Source organism: Anser brachyrhynchus (assembly GCF_964034855.1).
Source record: "Anser brachyrhynchus genome assembly, chromosome: 3".
Lineage (NCBI taxonomy): Eukaryota > Metazoa > Chordata > Aves > Anseriformes > Anatidae > Anser > Anser brachyrhynchus.
Genome location: NC_137696.1, coordinates 79,082,220 through 79,099,329, shown reverse-complemented (window position 1 = coordinate 79,099,329; position 17,110 = coordinate 79,082,220). Strand labels below are relative to the sequence as shown.

The window sequence follows — 17,110 nt, the reverse complement described above, 5'->3', positions numbered from 1 at the left end:
ACTTGGCAGGAACCCCAGGGTCATGGCCCACAAGGGCAGAGGGACCCATGGACAGCTGGTTGTTGGTCTTCAAGGACACCTTCCTCTAAGCGCAAGAACAGTCCAATCCAATGTGCAGAAAGTCGAGCAAGCGTGGCAGAAGGCTGGCATAGATGAACAGAGAAGTCCTGACAGAACTCAAACACATACACATAGTGAAAGCAGGGATGAGCTGCTTGGGAGGAATACAGAAACATGGCCCATGCATGCAGGGATGGAATTGGGAAAGCCAAAGCTCAGCTGGACTTGGATCTGGTAAAGGGCAACAAGAAGGGCTACTACAAATACACAGGCAACAAAAGGAAGACCAGGGAAACTGTGAGGCCGTGGCTCAGTGAGGCACAGGACCTAGGCAGAAAGCAGATGGAAAAGGCTGAGATACTCCATACCTTTTTTGCCTCAGTTTTTATGGGTAAAGTTTGTCCCCAGGCCTCCCAGATCAGTAACTCTAGCGGCAGAGACTGGGAGAGTGATCCTTTACTTACAGGAAAGGTGGACTGAGTTAGGGACTACCAAAGCCAACAGGGCATACTGTGGAACCACCTGGGCTGCATCCAAGGGTGCTGAGGGTTGGCTGAAGCAGTTGCAAGACCCTTCTCTGTTGTCTTTGCAAGGTGATGGCAGTCAGGGGAGAGGCAAATGGCATGCTTGTTTTCAAGAAGGGCAAGGAGGAGGATCTGGGGAAACTACTGTTCCATCAGCCTCACCTCAATCCCCAGAAAGATTACGGAGCCTATCTTCCTGGAAGCTGTGTGCGAGCACATGAAGGACAGGAGGATTACTGGGAATAGCCAGCATGGATTTACCATGGTCAGACTGTGCCTAATCAGCCCGACCATGTTATGTGGAGAGATGACTGGCCCTGTGAACAAAGGGAGTGGAGTAAATATTGTTTACCTGGACTGTAGCAAGGCCCTGAACAGCCTGCCATTAAATTCCTCCAGCCAAACTGGTGGGAAATGGACTGGACAAGTGGACTACAGTGTAGGTGTAAACTGGCTGGATTGCTGAGTTCACAGGGTGGTGAACAGCAGTACAAAATACAGCTGGCAGCTGGTTACTAGCAGGGTCCCTTGAGGCCTATAATGTTCAGTACATCTTTATTAATGACCTGGAAGATAGGACAAAGTGCACTCTTGCCAAATTCATAGACAACGGTCAAGTAATGAAGGAAACTGCTGATAGGCCACAGGGTAGAGCTGCCAGTCAGAATGGGCCTTCAGAGGCTGGGGAAAAAAACCTGACAGAAATGACATGAAGTTCCACAGAGTCAAATTCCTGCACCTGGGACACAATAAGGCTATACAGCAGTACAGGCTAGGCAATGACTGGTTGGAAAACAACTTTTCAGAAACAGACCTGGGAGCCCTGGTGGACACCAAATTGAGTATGAGTCAGCAGCGTGCCCCTGCAATGAAGAAGGCCATCCATATATTGGACCATAGTAGCAAAAGCATAGCCAGCAGATCAAAGACAGTGGCTATTCTCCTCTATCTGGTAATTGTGAGGCAGGATCTGGTTTGGGCTCCCCAGTACAAGAAAGACATGGACATATCGGAGTGAGTGCAGTGGAGAACAACCAAGGTGGTCAGGAGCTGGAGCACATGGTGTACATGGAGAAGCTGTGAGAACTGGGTGTGTTCAGCCTTATGAACAGAAGACTCACAGGAAGATCTTACTGTTGTTTTCAGCTACCTAATAGAAGGTTATAAAGAAGACAGAGCCGGACTCTGCTCAGAGGCATGCATTAAAGAACAAGGGACAACACTCATGAGTTGCAGTAAGGGAGAATTTTTTCACTGTGAGAGTGGTAAGGCACTGGAGGGGTTTGCACAGAGAAGGTGTGGAATCTTCAACCTTGGAAATATTCAAAGCTTGACTGGACATGGCCCTGAGCAACCTGCTGTAGCTGATCTCGCTTTGAGCATGGGGTTGGACTAGATGATCTCCAGAGGTCCCTTGCAACCTTAACTGTACTGTGATTATAAATGGCCTTTCAGGAAACAGAGGAGAAATTAAGAAAATAGCACTGAAAATGTCACCAGCCTTTAACAACTATGTCCCAGCTGTCACCCTAGAATTCTAGCAGGGTGAAATATTATCAGGGCTTTTGCTTCCATCTCTCAGGAGATGGAACATTAAGGAGTGAAAACAGACAGGCCCTCCCAGCCTGAAGGAGTCCGTGGATGAGAACTGTGAGGAACACAATGGAACACAGATAATTAAATAGAGTGCAAATACTTTAAATCACTTCTTCACCTTAGCAGTATGTTTAACCACAATAAATAACTGGCCGTGTTTTTTTTCCTCATAGATTTAAATTCTAACTACCAAAGAATAGTATTTCCCAAATCAAAATAAATAATTCTATGTGACCCTTTTAAATTGTTAAACTAACAGCTTATGCCAAAGGAGACAATTGAGCATCTTCTATTTTCTGTTGCTGTTGTTCAAAAGTGGGTTTCAGAGTTCAGACTACTGTTGAAGTATAGACTCAGGGAAATTGAAAGTAAACAACAGAAAGCCTATACAGTATGGTTTAAAAGGCTTCTATAAAGGAGTAAATTCCAAGAGTGGAAGCAAAAGGTCAGACATGGCTTCACTCGCTTAATCTGTTCTGTACTACTCCTGTCATACAAAGCACATGGAAGGAAATTCTGACAGGATATTTGGAGATTTTTCAGGTGGCATCAAAAGATTAGTTATGCACCATATCTCTCTACACCCTCCCAATGCAAACTACCTTAGGAGGAAATGCAGAGCACCTAGCTGATGAGGGGAAATGTTTTGCTTTGTTTTTTTTAATTTTTACAAGCACCAGTCACAGACCAAAGGAGATACTACTGTGGCAGGCACTGTGCATTCACGCCGTTTTGCCCCTTTGCTATAAACATTCCATATTATGTCTACATATTCACATTATATCACAAATTATTACAACATATGCAGCTTTTTCTAGTGCCTACTTAAAGTAGCTTCACTTAGCATAGAAATCCTTAAAGTGAATCTTTAAGATTCTACTGTTAGGTCCTTACACTTGGTTAATTTACAGCAGCAACCCAAAAGCTACACATTGCTCCTATTGATAACAATAGGAGTTTAACAATCATCTTTAGTGATCAACCAAATTGTGTCCAAAACTGGCATAAAGTATTCTGAGCACTCACGTAGAGAGGATGCAGAGGAAGTCCCACGAAGAAACATCTGCAAGCCATCCTCACTGTCGCTGGTACTGGCCATACTGTTTCTCATCTGCATCACAGATAGCTGTGAGCAAAGACTAGGCTGACGATCAATCTTTTTTGAGGCCTAAAAAAAAAAATGTATTATTTAAAAAGAGTAATCAAGTAAATTCAAAATAAAAATGGAGACAATTTGCTCTGTAGTTGACACTCTGGTCTCAGCTGTGACTATTTATGAATCAAGAAAGAGCAGAAGATTCTATGCAGTGTAAATTGATTTAAATGCAAATATAAGATGCCAGTAATATATTGGAATTAGAACATCAACAAGCATGAATTATTAAATTTTACTTCTGTGTTGTACTGGAATTTGCAGGTATTTTCCTACAGACAGATTTATTTTTATTATATGGTAATCCATTACTCAGGTATGATGCTTTGTAATCACATACAAGCTTCATGACAGCGTGGTCCTCCTTGCTAAGAACTGGTTCTTGATTATACTGAAGACAAATCAAATGCATCATATGTACAATATTCTCTGTCCAATGATTTTAGGGTCTTCTATTTGCTAGGAGGACTTTTTCTGAGATGTCTTTGTACTATCATATTTACTTGAAACAATACATTTTATCTTATTAAATATTACTGAAAATCAGAAACATATTGCAGGTGTACGTGAAAGGTGGTAATCAATGACATATGCATAATGAATAACTCCATTTTACTGAACTTTAACAGTCAGGAATTACCACTCTATTTCATGTAGAGAGGAACAACTATTTTCCCAACAGTAGTGAAAATCTCCTTATGCAGAAGTCATAAAGTTCCTTACAATTAAAAAGGTATTTTTCCTGTTTTCAAACATACAACAAATAGACACTCTTCTTAGCTACTATCATCTTGATAATGAATAATCTACACTGGATTTGTTTTGGCTGCTCTCCTGTATGTCCCCTGTACACAGAAGTCTACTACAAAATTTTCTGTTGAGATTGTTACCAGCTGAAAAGTACTAACGACACCAGGAATATGTACATTTGGCAATTAAGCCTGTGAGAAGTGACATATGCATAGGGTTCTGGCAATGAGGAAATGAAGGTTGTTTTACTTGACAGAGCGATCCTGTCCCGCATTACGTAGGAAGGGCTTGTGCAAAAGGAAATTCATTTGAGGAAGAATAAAAAGGTACTACAAATTTTCCAAATGCTCACTCTTGTTGTTTATAACATATATTTTCCAAAGCTGTTGAGATGCAAAAGTTACAATGATTTTGAATTCAAATGACTACCTTCACTAAAAATAAGGACTTGGTACAAACACCAGTGAAAATGAAAATATTTAATTAAGAAATATACATAAAATTGTGAAGCCAAATATCTGTATATGACGTTAACATTTTAAATGACTTTTGAGTGAAATATATACTCGGTGTATATATAACTCAAAAGTGTTATTAGCTGTAACAAAGTTAAATTGACCTTTTCTGTTCATACTGACACGTCTGTATATTATAAAGCTATACCTTTATAGTTTACTAGTAGCTCTACTATATTTACCAAATAGCTCTATTTAGCATACAGTAGTAAATACAGACAGGGTAAATACAGAGCTAGAAAGTCCTTTCAGCCTTGATCTCATCTAGCTCAACAGGCTCAACAGGTTGTGTATCCATTGGATTTTCCAAGCTCTGCATACCAAAATAAACATTTCAAACAGCAAGGACTGCCATTTGATGACAGCAATACCCATGGCTGCAACGCAGCAGAAGGATTAAAAGGGAGGAGGCAGGAGCTGTTCCCACAAGGAAACCTGAAAGGAATATGCTGATGACAAATCCTTGCACTACTGTTTTCATAAAATGTGCAAATGTTGTATTAGTCAAAGGGTGAAGGAAATCAAATGGATAGGAAGGACACAGAGAATGGGATAAAAATGACCTAAGCTAAGACAGTATGAAGAAAAAAAAAGGATAAAGAGGAAAAAGTAAAATAAGAGAGAAAGAGAAGGGATTTCTTCTGGCAATGAATATATTCAGATATTCAGACTGCATCTGTTTCAGACTTTTTGGAGGATAGCATGAACTCCTTGTGAGGTGAAGTTGCAATGTCCCAGCAAATCAATTTTTTAACATATTTAATTCAGCAATTCTCTTCTGCCAGATTTTGGTAGCTGGACTCTGTTAAAGTCTAACCACCTTCCTGTTGTTGTTTTTAACATTTTGAAGGCATGATAAGGACTTTTTACTTAAAAATAACCAATTAAGACCTTACAATGAGTATTCCATGTGGTGTTATCAGGAAATACTGATACTAGTGCTGAAGTTCTACCGTGCCAGAAGTCAGCAGCACAAGTGTGTTGCAGATGAGTTTGTACACTATGCACAATAAAAATACCCTAATGTGCCTAGAGTCACCCACTTGTAAAAAAAGAAAATAAGGGAATGAAAGAAAGAAGGAAGATAAGAAGAGAGAAAATAAGAAAATAAAATAGGATAAAAGCAGAAAAGAGGAAAAAGTCAAGAAAAAACTAAAAGAAGAGGAAAAAAAGAAGGAAAAAAAATAAAAAAAATTAAAAGGAATGTAGAAAACAACTGTCCCCCTGAGATGCCTGCTGAATGCAATTTTTAGCACACAAAGAAGGCATGCTGCTACATGTTCCTTCCTGATGCCATACTCAAGAAATGACTTACTGTCTATACAGGTGTTTTTTGTTTGTTTGTTTGTTTTTTAATACAGTACATCTCTGTCCTCTGTAATTCTTGCCCTCTTTTTTTTTTTTTTTTTAAAAAAAAAAAAGAAAGAAAAGCTTTAACCACATATTTTGTAAGATATACTTCATAGATGGTACATTCCTGCTAGATCACTTTTAGTTTCACACAGTATCACACAGTATCACAGATTTCTAGGTTGGAAGAGACCTCAAGATCATCGAGTCCAACCTCCGACCTAACACTAAGTACTCCACTAAGCCATATCGCTAAGCTCTACATCTAAACGTCTTTTAAAGACCTCCAGGGATGGTGACTCCACCACCTCCCTGGGCAGCCCGTTCCAATGCTTAATAACCCTTTCGGTAAAGAAGTACTTCCTAACATCCAACCTAAAACTCCCCTGGCGCAACTTTCGCCCATTCCCCCTCGTCCTGTCACCAGGCACGTAGGAGAACAGACCAACCCCCACCTCTTTACAGCCTCCTTTAAGGTAACTGTAGAGAGCGATGAGGTCGCCCCTGAGCCTCCTCTTCTCCAGGCTGAACAATCCCAGCTCCCTCAGCCGCTCCTCGTAAGACTTGTTCTCCAGACCCCTCACCAGCTTGGTCGCCCTTCTCTGGACTCGCTCGAGCACGTCCATGTCCTTCCTGTAGCGAGGGGCCCAAAACTGAACACAGCACTCGAGGTGCGGCCTCACCAGAGCCGAGTACAGGGGCACAATCACTTCCCTAGACCTGCTGGCCACACTGCTTCTTATACAGGCCAGGATGCTGTTGGCCTTCTTGGCCACCTGGGCACACTGCTGGCTCATATTCAGCCGACTATCAACCAATACTCCCAGGTCCCTCTCGGCCAGGCAGCTTTCCAGCCACTCATCTCCCAGCCTGTAGCTCTGCTTGGGGTTGTTGCACCCCAGGTGCAGTTTATTGCACTAGTAAGACTCACAACCTCAGATGATCAATGAAAACAGTGATCTGAAATAGTTTTGAGGATCTGATTTCAAGACAGGGTAATCCTCAGTGTCACTGACCACTGTAATCCCCTATGTCATTGACCAGAGGGCAGAATAAGCAGTGTTTTACTGCTATAAAATTGTTTCTACGACAATTCTTTTTTTTTCCTCTCCTTATAACCAGTAGAAAATTGAGAAAACTTACTATGTCTAATTAACCATAAATACCTTACAGGTGAAGCATGCTATGTAATTTGCATGGTAGCAGTGGCAGTAAATTCACGACTTTGCAGAATTAACTATTTAACCTGAATGTATTTATGGGCAATCTGACAAAAACGATTTTTGCTCTGAGTTAGTGTGAGTTAAGTCAACAAAGACAGAATATGAAAATACTGTATTATAAATATCCTAAGCTTTTCACAAATTATGGTGAAAGTTCTTCAAATAAATTACATGAGAACCCTAGAGCCACTACATAAATAATAAAAAAATCGCTACTAGCAGCTGAGTGGCATACCTTCCAAATCTTGAAAAGCCCTGTAACTAAGGAAGGAGACAAAATGAAAGTAAAACAAGATAATCAATATATCCATGTCTACATCCAGACCACTTACCATGACACCTAAAACATGCTCCCTCTACACGCAAAGAATGTAATTACAGCTGAAAATGTCAAGTAGAATGATTTTCAGACCTCTTAGCAAAGGTATTTATATGGATTTCATGCCTTCTTCCACTAATACTATTGTATCAATTCAACATTGTCTTTTTTTCTCATATTTGCAACACTCAAACACATGTTGAAATTACTCTTTTTGGCAATCAGTGTTATCCAGCCATCTGATCACAAGTGAATTCTTCTAAAATACCCTGAAGCTTCTTTGTACAAAGGTACACATTTATTAGTTAGAAACGATATCCAAGAATAAGCACCTTTTTAGCTACTGCTCACCATGTCTGCTAGTTGGCAGTAGCCAATCAGTTTGGAATCTCAGTTATTCATCTTTCTTGCACATTACCGTGCTAACATCAACTAGTATTGATGCTGACAAAAATGTTGCACTGACTCATACTTTGGCACTAACAGGCAATATGAGTATGAATTCAGCAGCTGATAGCAGCAGATAGAAAAAGGTGCTTTAAGATGATTTAAAGTTGAAGTAACAATACATTTGTGTGAGGCAGGAAAATTCCCAAATGAAACTTCATTTGCTTACCTTGTCATTTAAGGTTGGGTCATTCAATGAATACAGTTTATTTGTAATATCTTTGCCAATAAGATACTTAAAGATCTCATAAAGAAATGGTTCAGATTCCAGAAAATAAGTCAGCCTTTCTCTGGACCAGCACAGGAACTTGCAATTATCATCTGCGACAATGGTGACCTGAGAAAACACATACTCAGAATTAGCCCTTCTCTTTTGCCTGCAAGTAAGTGCTACCATTTTATTTGTGCCTCCATTTAAAATGACTCTTAAATCCATAAAACTTTTTGTGGTCCCTTAGAATATCCCATGATATTTACAAATTTAAAACAGCTCACATGTTTATTATCATCATATTTTTAACATACAAGCATGGCCAGTTTGATTTGCTGAAAGTCTGGTGGGAAATAATATGAAGGGGAAATCTCTGCTAAGTTCCAAAACTTTAAGTATTTATGCTACAGGAGATTTACATACAAACTCAGTCCTGTGCTGGTGACACTACTCACATCCCAACAGACCTACATATTGCTTGGTTTTAGTTGATGTCACTGTGATCAAGCAGGAAGAATTGGTGTAATCCAAAAGTTTCCATGAAAGAGTTTTTAAAAGGAGATTTTAAAAAAAAAAAGAAAAAAGTTTAATCTCTCTCTCTTCCTTGTCAGACCTCTTGATCTCACAAGCACTACCTTCTAGGATGTGAACCAGGGACCTCTTTGCTTAGTTATTGACAATTCTGCTGTTGACAGCTGCAGCCTAGTTTACACCCTCTCTAGGCAGGCAATAGCATTTATAAACAACTCAACAGATTTGTCCAGCTGTGCCAGTGGAGGGCAGTGGCACACAGAAATCAGCCCTGTGATGCTGCAGCATGTTTTACAAGATGAAGTCAGTCATCTAGGAAGAAAAGAGGTGCCCTGTATTATCACAGACTAACTTTGCCTCCTAAAAACAAATAAAAATATATAAAGCCTAAGAGAAAATATGAAGTCTAAGGAAAACTGTCAGATATACTCAGGTTTTAACTTTACTGTCTGTTAACAGCAAAGTAAACAGGCAGAGAAATACAAGCTTGTAAAGAACTCGTCAGCGTTGCCAGCAGATGGAGTCCCTAAGACGAAATTCACATCCTGCTTCGATGGCACTCCCGAGAACATTTATATTGCAGCACGCCGAAATGGCAAACAGCAAGCAAATCTCACGAGTGAAGGATGTGTACTGCACTAGACTGCAATAATTTTTCAGGCAGGCACAACTTGAGGCGTGAGCTTTTTCGCTTTGGCGGAACTGATTCATATCTAGCCATTTGAGAGAAATAGATTGTACCAAGAGGTCCGCAGCCCTGCAGGATGCCTTGCTGCCGTGAAATGAATACATCTTGACAAGTATCTCTCTTTGGCATTAAGCCTAGTATTTGATTGGAACATGTTACATCAATCACTGACTTTACATTCCGCATTACTCTTCCTCCCTCCCTTTCTGCCATGGTATCAGCGGGGATGTGTTCAGTCCAGCCATAGTCCAGTAATTACTACACAGACACTGTTAAAGAATATCAAGTAAGAGGCAGCGTAACAGTGATTTCAATACTATGTGAAAAAAAACCCTTCTCTAGTGATAGTATTTTTTACTACAAGCTATAATATATTCATTAACGTACTAGCAGAATTAAACCACTAAAGATATATATCCTTATTGCTCCCATATGAATATTTTAATTCTAAGCAGCGTGATCACCTTCAGTTAATGCTGCTTTAACAACGTTCAAGATGATAGAAGCATTTAACACCTTTAGATAAATACCAATTTCAAACTATTAGTTCCTGCATTTTAAAAATCTTTCATTTTAGTAACACCAAACTTTACCGTAATTAATTTTCCTTTTCTGTTGTTTTGAACTAGTGGAGAGACTGCTTGCATCATCTTTTTCTCCACTAAAGCTCTCTCTTAAATAATTTCTCCTGAATAATGTTTTAATACAAAATAAACTTGTGAACAGTAAAAAGAGAGAACAGAAAATCAAAGGACAGACTATTCAGTAAACACCATCATAATACTGTTTTGCAGCATTTCATTTTAAAAAGTTTCTCTTGATATGGGCCATCACTAAACACCAGTACTAGAAAGGCAGTGTATGACTTAAACCAAAGTGTACCTGGAATTTCTCACCCCGGTTCATCTGAGTTGATCGAAATTCAGGTGAATCTATAAAGGCACAGGGGTAAATATTATGCAGAAAATGCCCTCGATAAGAGACCTTCATTCTGGAAATAAAAATGTATGAAACATCACTTTAAAATCATGGAGGTTGATTTATTTGATATAATTTGAATATGATTATTGACAATGGTAATGCATAAAGTAACAGGCTAAAATATCTATTTCTTCTGGAGTTTCAGCCGAAGAACCAACCTGTTTTCTGCCTGAACCTCCACTGATTCCAATTCTGGTTGCCTGATGTGGTGTGTAGCCTCAAAACACTGCTATTCAAAAGGAAAAAGGTCTGAAGGGTAATGACCCTACAGTCACAGCAGAATCAGGCTTCCTTTAGATAACAAGCTTCACAGTGATGAGCAGCTAATGACGTCAAAGAAAACCATGAAACCTGATGTCACTGTTGCCATCTACAAAGACTGGTTAAAATATTGGCCAGAACTTAGCAAGAACTTCAAGATTACAGCCTTGCCATGGGGATTTATTTTACCCTTTCTCATCTGGGTCTGTCAGCCAGGTCTGGGCACTGCACTTGCCCCTTTCTGTACATGTGCAATGACCCAATTTCAATAGGCCTCTTGGTTTACAGTCAGCTGGAGGGTTACTCTTCCCCTCCCTCCTGCAGAATATTTTTTAACATTAACCCAGAGAATGCACCGAGGGTAAGACTTAGATATCCAAAACCGGAACAAACTTCTTGCTTGTTCTGGAAGACACTTTCTCTGGTATTTTATGAATATAATTTCCATTAAAATCAATATGGCTGTACACACACATGGAGGCACAATATATTTGCAGTAGGACACATCGCCGTCATTTGAAAATAGTGTCAGAAAATAGCCTATGGCTAGAGGCTATGTGGCTATAGACCATAGCATGCAAGAAACAGTAACATTTACAAAACTAGCAAGCAACCAAACAACTTTTTAATGAATTCAACCACCACACAATACATATGACCGTTCCCAAGCTTTATAGCACCTACTTCCCCTTCAGCAGGATGCTCAGCCTATCATCAACTGATGTTTTATCCTCTGCAGCATAAGCTTGACCTGTCTTTAAAGTTTGAATGTTGCAAAATTGCCCAGTTAATCTCTGGAACAGCTCTGGAGGCACATGGAGTGGTTCAAACATTCTCTTGTAGAGGCTACTGAGCTCCTTCTCTATCTTGATCTAGAATGCAAACACAAAAAACATCCATACAGGGACAGACTAGTTAAAAAAAGACTGCATGCATGCTTTAGCTATTAAATCTGAGTAATATCTTTGTCTTTCATGTGTTTAGTCAAAAAAAGAAGTAGTAAATGTGTGACATCTATCCACAATGCTGCCTATGGCAAGGTGACCAAAACCTTAGCTAAAACCAGCCAGGCTGGCAGCGTGGTGATTTAGTATGATGTTCTATACAAGTGGCATGGTAAATCAGACACAAGGAGTCTTTTGAGACTTCTTTTCACCTAACAGGGAATAGAACTTGGATGAGAATTACACAGAAAAACATGAGGTTGCCCTGCATTTTTCACACCATATCCACAACACATTCTGGCCATCTCTCAAGACTCCCCTGGGAACCTCTCATCCCTTAGCTTCTTGGCTGACTTGCAGTAGAAAAGCAGGACTATGAGTCCTGAAAAACAAACCCATCATATTGAAACCACGTGTGATGAGGGAGGAAAAAAGCAATGCCAGCTGAACATCCCACATCTAGGAGCCCACCCAAACTCAGGCAGCAGCAATGAGGGAAAGGAAGCTGGCTGAAATCCCAAGCCAGGAGATCTTTCCTGAATGAAGGCAGCAGGGAATGAGACAGTGTCCTGGCCTCCCCTAAAGCAGAGGCAGCTTGAACAAACAAATTAGAAGAATGAGCATCAGATCACGAAAAGATAACATATGCATAGAAAAGAAAAAAAGGAAAAGAAAAAAGGTAGATAAAGAAGAAAATGAGTCACCACTTCAACAAATGAGAATATTCCAAGTTTATGTATTTTTCTAGATTTTTTTTTTTTAATATTAGAAAAAGGGAAAGATAGAATAAAGCAGCACAGGAGTCCACGAGTCACTTTTCAGCCGATGGTAGCCAACAGTGCCAATTGAGAAGCTTCTGAGCACCCTGCGGTTGGAGGTGGAAGGGGTCCAAAATGATCATGGGAGGCCCTGGGCTGACTGAGGCCCATGAGGGCTTCCAACTGTCAAGTATATACTATTTCCTCCCCAGAAAACTATTTTAGGGCAAAAATAATAGTCTTTTACCCCTACAAAATATATGTATTCCATACCAATAATCCTCCCTGAGCTGTTCTTCATAGAATTACATATGAGTGCTGAATAGTGAATCAAGCATAACAGAAGTTTTTGGAAAATTCATTAAGGTCTATATGTTTTTTATTTAAATCTAGCTGAAGCAGAAACTTTCCAGATTTATGGAACCATATTTGAATTATATCACCCACAAGCTCTATCACTGGATGCCATCCATCCCACATATGGGCTACTGAAGTCCACGGGAATCACTTTGGAACTGACAAGTAGAGATGGTGGGTTCATCACACAGAAACAGGATACAGCTACTTATTAAATTTCTGCACAGCAAAAGATAAGGCTGCTTATGTGACCTTGACATTATCATTTCATGACTTCTCAGGATGGTCTTTGCAGCCTTTATTTTTCCATAAAAGCTCAACAAAAGAACATCCCAAACCTGCAGTCTTCACTTTTCACCCAAACAGCCTCAAAACATGGAAAGCAAAAGCAAGCTTATAAACTACTGAGACTTCTACGTAGCCTTGCAAAACAGACACCAATACCTATTTCCAAGGGCTTAATATGAAAAATTCTTCTGAGAGCTCCCGAGAACTATCTTTTGCTTATACATAGCTGAACTTATCGTTAACTTTGTGTACATTTGCCACCCACAAGTATATTAAAATTTTTAGGTTTTGTTTCTTTACTTTTTTGATCTGTCCGTACATATACTTCAATCAAATGTGACTAACTGTCTCCTCAAAACATTTAAATGGATCTTTCTATTACATTACTTTGGCAGGATTTTGTTACGTCTCCCTTCTCCTACAATATCATCTCTGCCACAGGACTGAGAAGACGAGGGCTGGAATACAAATGTTCAGACAAGATGATCAATAAAGTCACGGAATCACAGAATAGTTGAGCTTGGAAGGGACCTTTGGAGGTCATCTTGTCCAAGCCTCTGCTCAAGCAGGGCCACGTAGAGTAAAGTTGCCCAGTACCTTGTGCAGACAGCTTCTGAGTATTGCCAAGGACGGAGATTCCACCACCTCTCTGGGCAACCTGTGCCAGTGCTCCATCATCTGCACAGCAAAAAGCGTTTCCTGATGTTCAGATAGTGCTCCCTCTGTTTCAGTATGTGCCTGTTGCTTGTTGTTCCATCACTGGGCACCACTGAAAAGAGCCTGGATCTTTTTTGCATGTTTGCAACCTCCCTTGGCTCTTCTTTGCATGTTTGCAACCTCCCTTCAGGTATTCATACACATTGACACAATCCCACTTGAACTTCCTCTTCTCCAGGTTGAACAGTCCCAGCTCTCTCAGCCTCTCCTCCTAGGAGAGATGCTCTAGGACCTTCATCATCGTGGCCCTTTGTTGGGCTCCCTCCAGTGTGTCTATGTCTCTTGTGTTGGGGATTGCCCTGAACTGTTTGATTTCAAAATATTTTCCATATACATGTGAAGTTGGGCAATTTGTTTGGCCCACAGCTTCTCCAGGAACTCACTCATTTTTAGGACCCACACCAATTTAATTTGTATCTCTTTCTATCCATGAGCACTGCAAGTCAAAGAGAGAGAAATTCCTTTCTCAGATAAACATACAGGTAGCTCCCAAGACTCCTGAATTCAAAACAATAAAGACATGAGGAGCTAATTTGGCCCTACAGTGCTAATGCACTCCCTTAACTAGCACACAATTCAGATTTCATGATCTCCCTTGTGTGTTTAATACTTAGGAAAGAAAACAGCTGTAACTACTTTCCTAGAGACCTATCAGGTTGGACACTGTAGATACACTTCGGATAGCCTTCCTTGTAACAGACTATTCACCCTCTGCAAGCACAGTTGACTCTTTCTCCAGTCATGCTTGTGGGTCATATTCCAAATGAGCCATATGGGTAGGTGTAATGTTTTGTTCAGCAATGGTTGAAATATTTTGGGATCCTGCCAAAGCTCCAAGTCAGAGCTCTGTAGAGACACTGATTAGACTCTTTCAGCTTCCACTCAGACTGGAAAAGCCAAATCTGTAAAGCTCTAAGGAGTCAAAACTAAAGAAATAATCTTTCCATCAGAAAAAAAAAAATCACTGTTATTTTGCATGCCACATTTAATAAAATAAATATTTAACAACTGAAAATATAAATTATTCATTTTGTAATATGGCTAACTTGTAATTATCTTCCATTCTTTTATTTCCTTAAAAATGTAATTTGTGAGGATGACTAAATAAAATTGATTTTGAGATGGGCAATATAATAGATGAAGACAGAAAATCTAATTCAAAATCAGTTTCTAACTTTTTTTTTCATCCTCTAGCTTTTTATAGAAAAACACTAAAAAAACCAGCCTGAAAGTTCATAGTAAACAGAATCTGTACGAGAGCTAAAAAGACATATGTGACTACCAGGCATCATTTCTTCAAGTAATCTTGCTGTTCATAGCCTGTAAAAAGGCAATTTATATATTGCTTGGGATTCTACCATGCTTCCATATATATTCCAATATTGTTTAAATTCACACAATTTACTGAGAATTTAGAGCCCAGTTTTCAGAGGTGCTGAGGACCCAGACCACACCTGCAGCGGCAGGAATACAAATCTTCTGAAAACCAGACTACAGACTCCAGTTCTCCATTGTGGTACAATTTAGATTAGCATGAAGTGATTTTTTTCCTCATACTGCTAGAAAGCAGCAATGAAATGTGTCTCACCTAACTGCGAGTATATAAAGGTAGGTTAGTAGTTAGTAATGGTTGTGCATGCTTGTTCTCTAGTCACTGGAGAGGGATGGCAATATCACATCTTCAACAGGTATTAGGCAGGTGGATTGAATTACACTGGACAAACTAGCTTAAACTAGATGTATAACCCTGGGACTGGGACTGTTTAATATCTTTTTCAACAACATAGACAGTGGGATCGAGTGCACCCTCAGCAAGTTTGCAGATGACACCAAGCTGAGTGGTGTGGTTGATGCGATAGAAGGAAGGGATGCCATCCAGAGGGACCTGGACAAGCTGGAGAAGTGGGCCCATGTGAACCTAATGAGGCTCAACAAGTCCAAGTGCAAGGTGCTGCACCTGGGTTGGGGCAATCCCAGACATGAGCATAGAATGGGAGAAGAACTCATTGAGAGCAGTCTTGCAGAGAAAGACTTGGGGGTTGTGGCGGACAAAAAGCTTGACATGAGCCAGCAGTGCGTGCTTGCAGCCCAGAAGGCCAACTGCATCCTGGGCTGCATCAACAGAGGAGTGGCCAGCAAGCCGAGGGAGGGGATTGTCCCCCTCTGCTCAGCCCTTCTGAGGCCCCACTTGGAGTCCTGCATCCAGGTCTGGGGCCCCCAGCACAAGAAGGATGTGGGGCTGTTAGAGCGGGTCCAGAGGAGGGCAACAAAGATGATCAGAGGGCTGAAGCACCCCTCCTATGAAGAAAGGCTGAGAGAGCTGGGGATGTTCAGCCTGGAGAAGACTCTGGGGTGACCTTATTGCAGCTTTTCAATACCTGAAGGGGGCTTATAAAAAAGATGGGGAGCAATTTTTTGTTCAGTCAATGACAGGACAAAGGGGAATAGTTTTAAACTAAAAGAGGGGAGATTTAGATTAGAGGTTAGGAGGAAATTCTTCACTCACAGGGTGGTGAGGCACTGGAACGAGTTGCCCAGAGAGCTTGTGGATGCCCTGTTCCTGGAGGTGTTCAAGGCCAGGTTGGATGAGGCCCTGAGCAACCTGATGTAGTGGGTGGCATCCCTGCCTATGGCAGGGGGGTTGGAATTAGATGATCTTTAAGGCCCCTTCCAGCCTGAGCCATTCTATGACTCTATCAAAGTGAGACAAGATGACTCCAGTTCTTCATTCCTCTTTCATAAGGTAAACCTATTGTCTCAGAAGTAGAAACCACAACAAATTATTTGTACTCTTTGAAAGTGCTCTTAATTGTTAGACTCATGTGTAATAAGCTTCCTCTCAGAGGCCTTTCATTTCTGGAAGTGCTTATGTCCTGAACTATGTATTATTTCAGTATCAGCATGTGACAGACTACGTAAGAACACAGCTGATGCCTGTGTAGCGCACTTCCCAGTTAAAAGTATTTGATATTCCTACTAAATTTTAACATTTTTGTTGCCTGAACATTTCTGTCTTTAGAAAGCAGTTTAATATTGAATAAGATTGAGGGAAAGAAAGATTTAGTAAAGGCATCAGTGGTGGTGGCTTCAAGATTTTAATTTGTTCTCTGTCCAAGATTATAGAGAATGTCAAGATGTGATCGTTCATTCTTAAAGTCAACAGAACTGACATTTGTTTTAAGAATGCTCTTCCCGTAGCAATTCCAGTCCCAGCAGAAGGAGCAGCTAGAAAGTCTTCAGAGGGAAGACTTCCTGCAAGCTCCCTAGTTCTGTTCCCTAGATCTGGTTGAGATCTGAAGTATGCAACTGTACAGGCATCTATCTCAACTAAGTGCTGCAAGCTTCACCACTACAAGAAGTATTTTGAAAGACAAGTGTGCACATCTACAGAGGTCAGGGTTAGATGATTTCCTATGATATACATACATATACACGCC

General features: G+C 40.4%; 1 protein-coding gene across 5 annotated transcripts in view; it reads right to left on the bottom strand.

The window, feature by feature from the left end:
• POPDC1 (popeye domain cAMP effector 1) overlaps positions 1-17,110 on the bottom strand; it is a 31,127-nt gene that overhangs the window by 4,787 nt on the left and 9,230 nt on the right. For all 5 annotated transcript variants that reach the window (XM_080585410.1, XM_080585411.1, XM_080585413.1 and 2 more), the window contains 4 exons: positions 11,294-11,481; positions 10,250-10,358; positions 8,107-8,274; positions 3,207-3,348 (listed from right to left, as the gene is read on the bottom strand). In XM_080585410.1, coding sequence (XP_080441536.1) covers positions 3,207-3,348; positions 8,107-8,274; positions 10,250-10,358; positions 11,294-11,481 — 607 coding nt within the window. The remainder of the gene's footprint in view (positions 1-3,206; positions 3,349-8,106; positions 8,275-10,249; positions 10,359-11,293; positions 11,482-17,110) is intronic.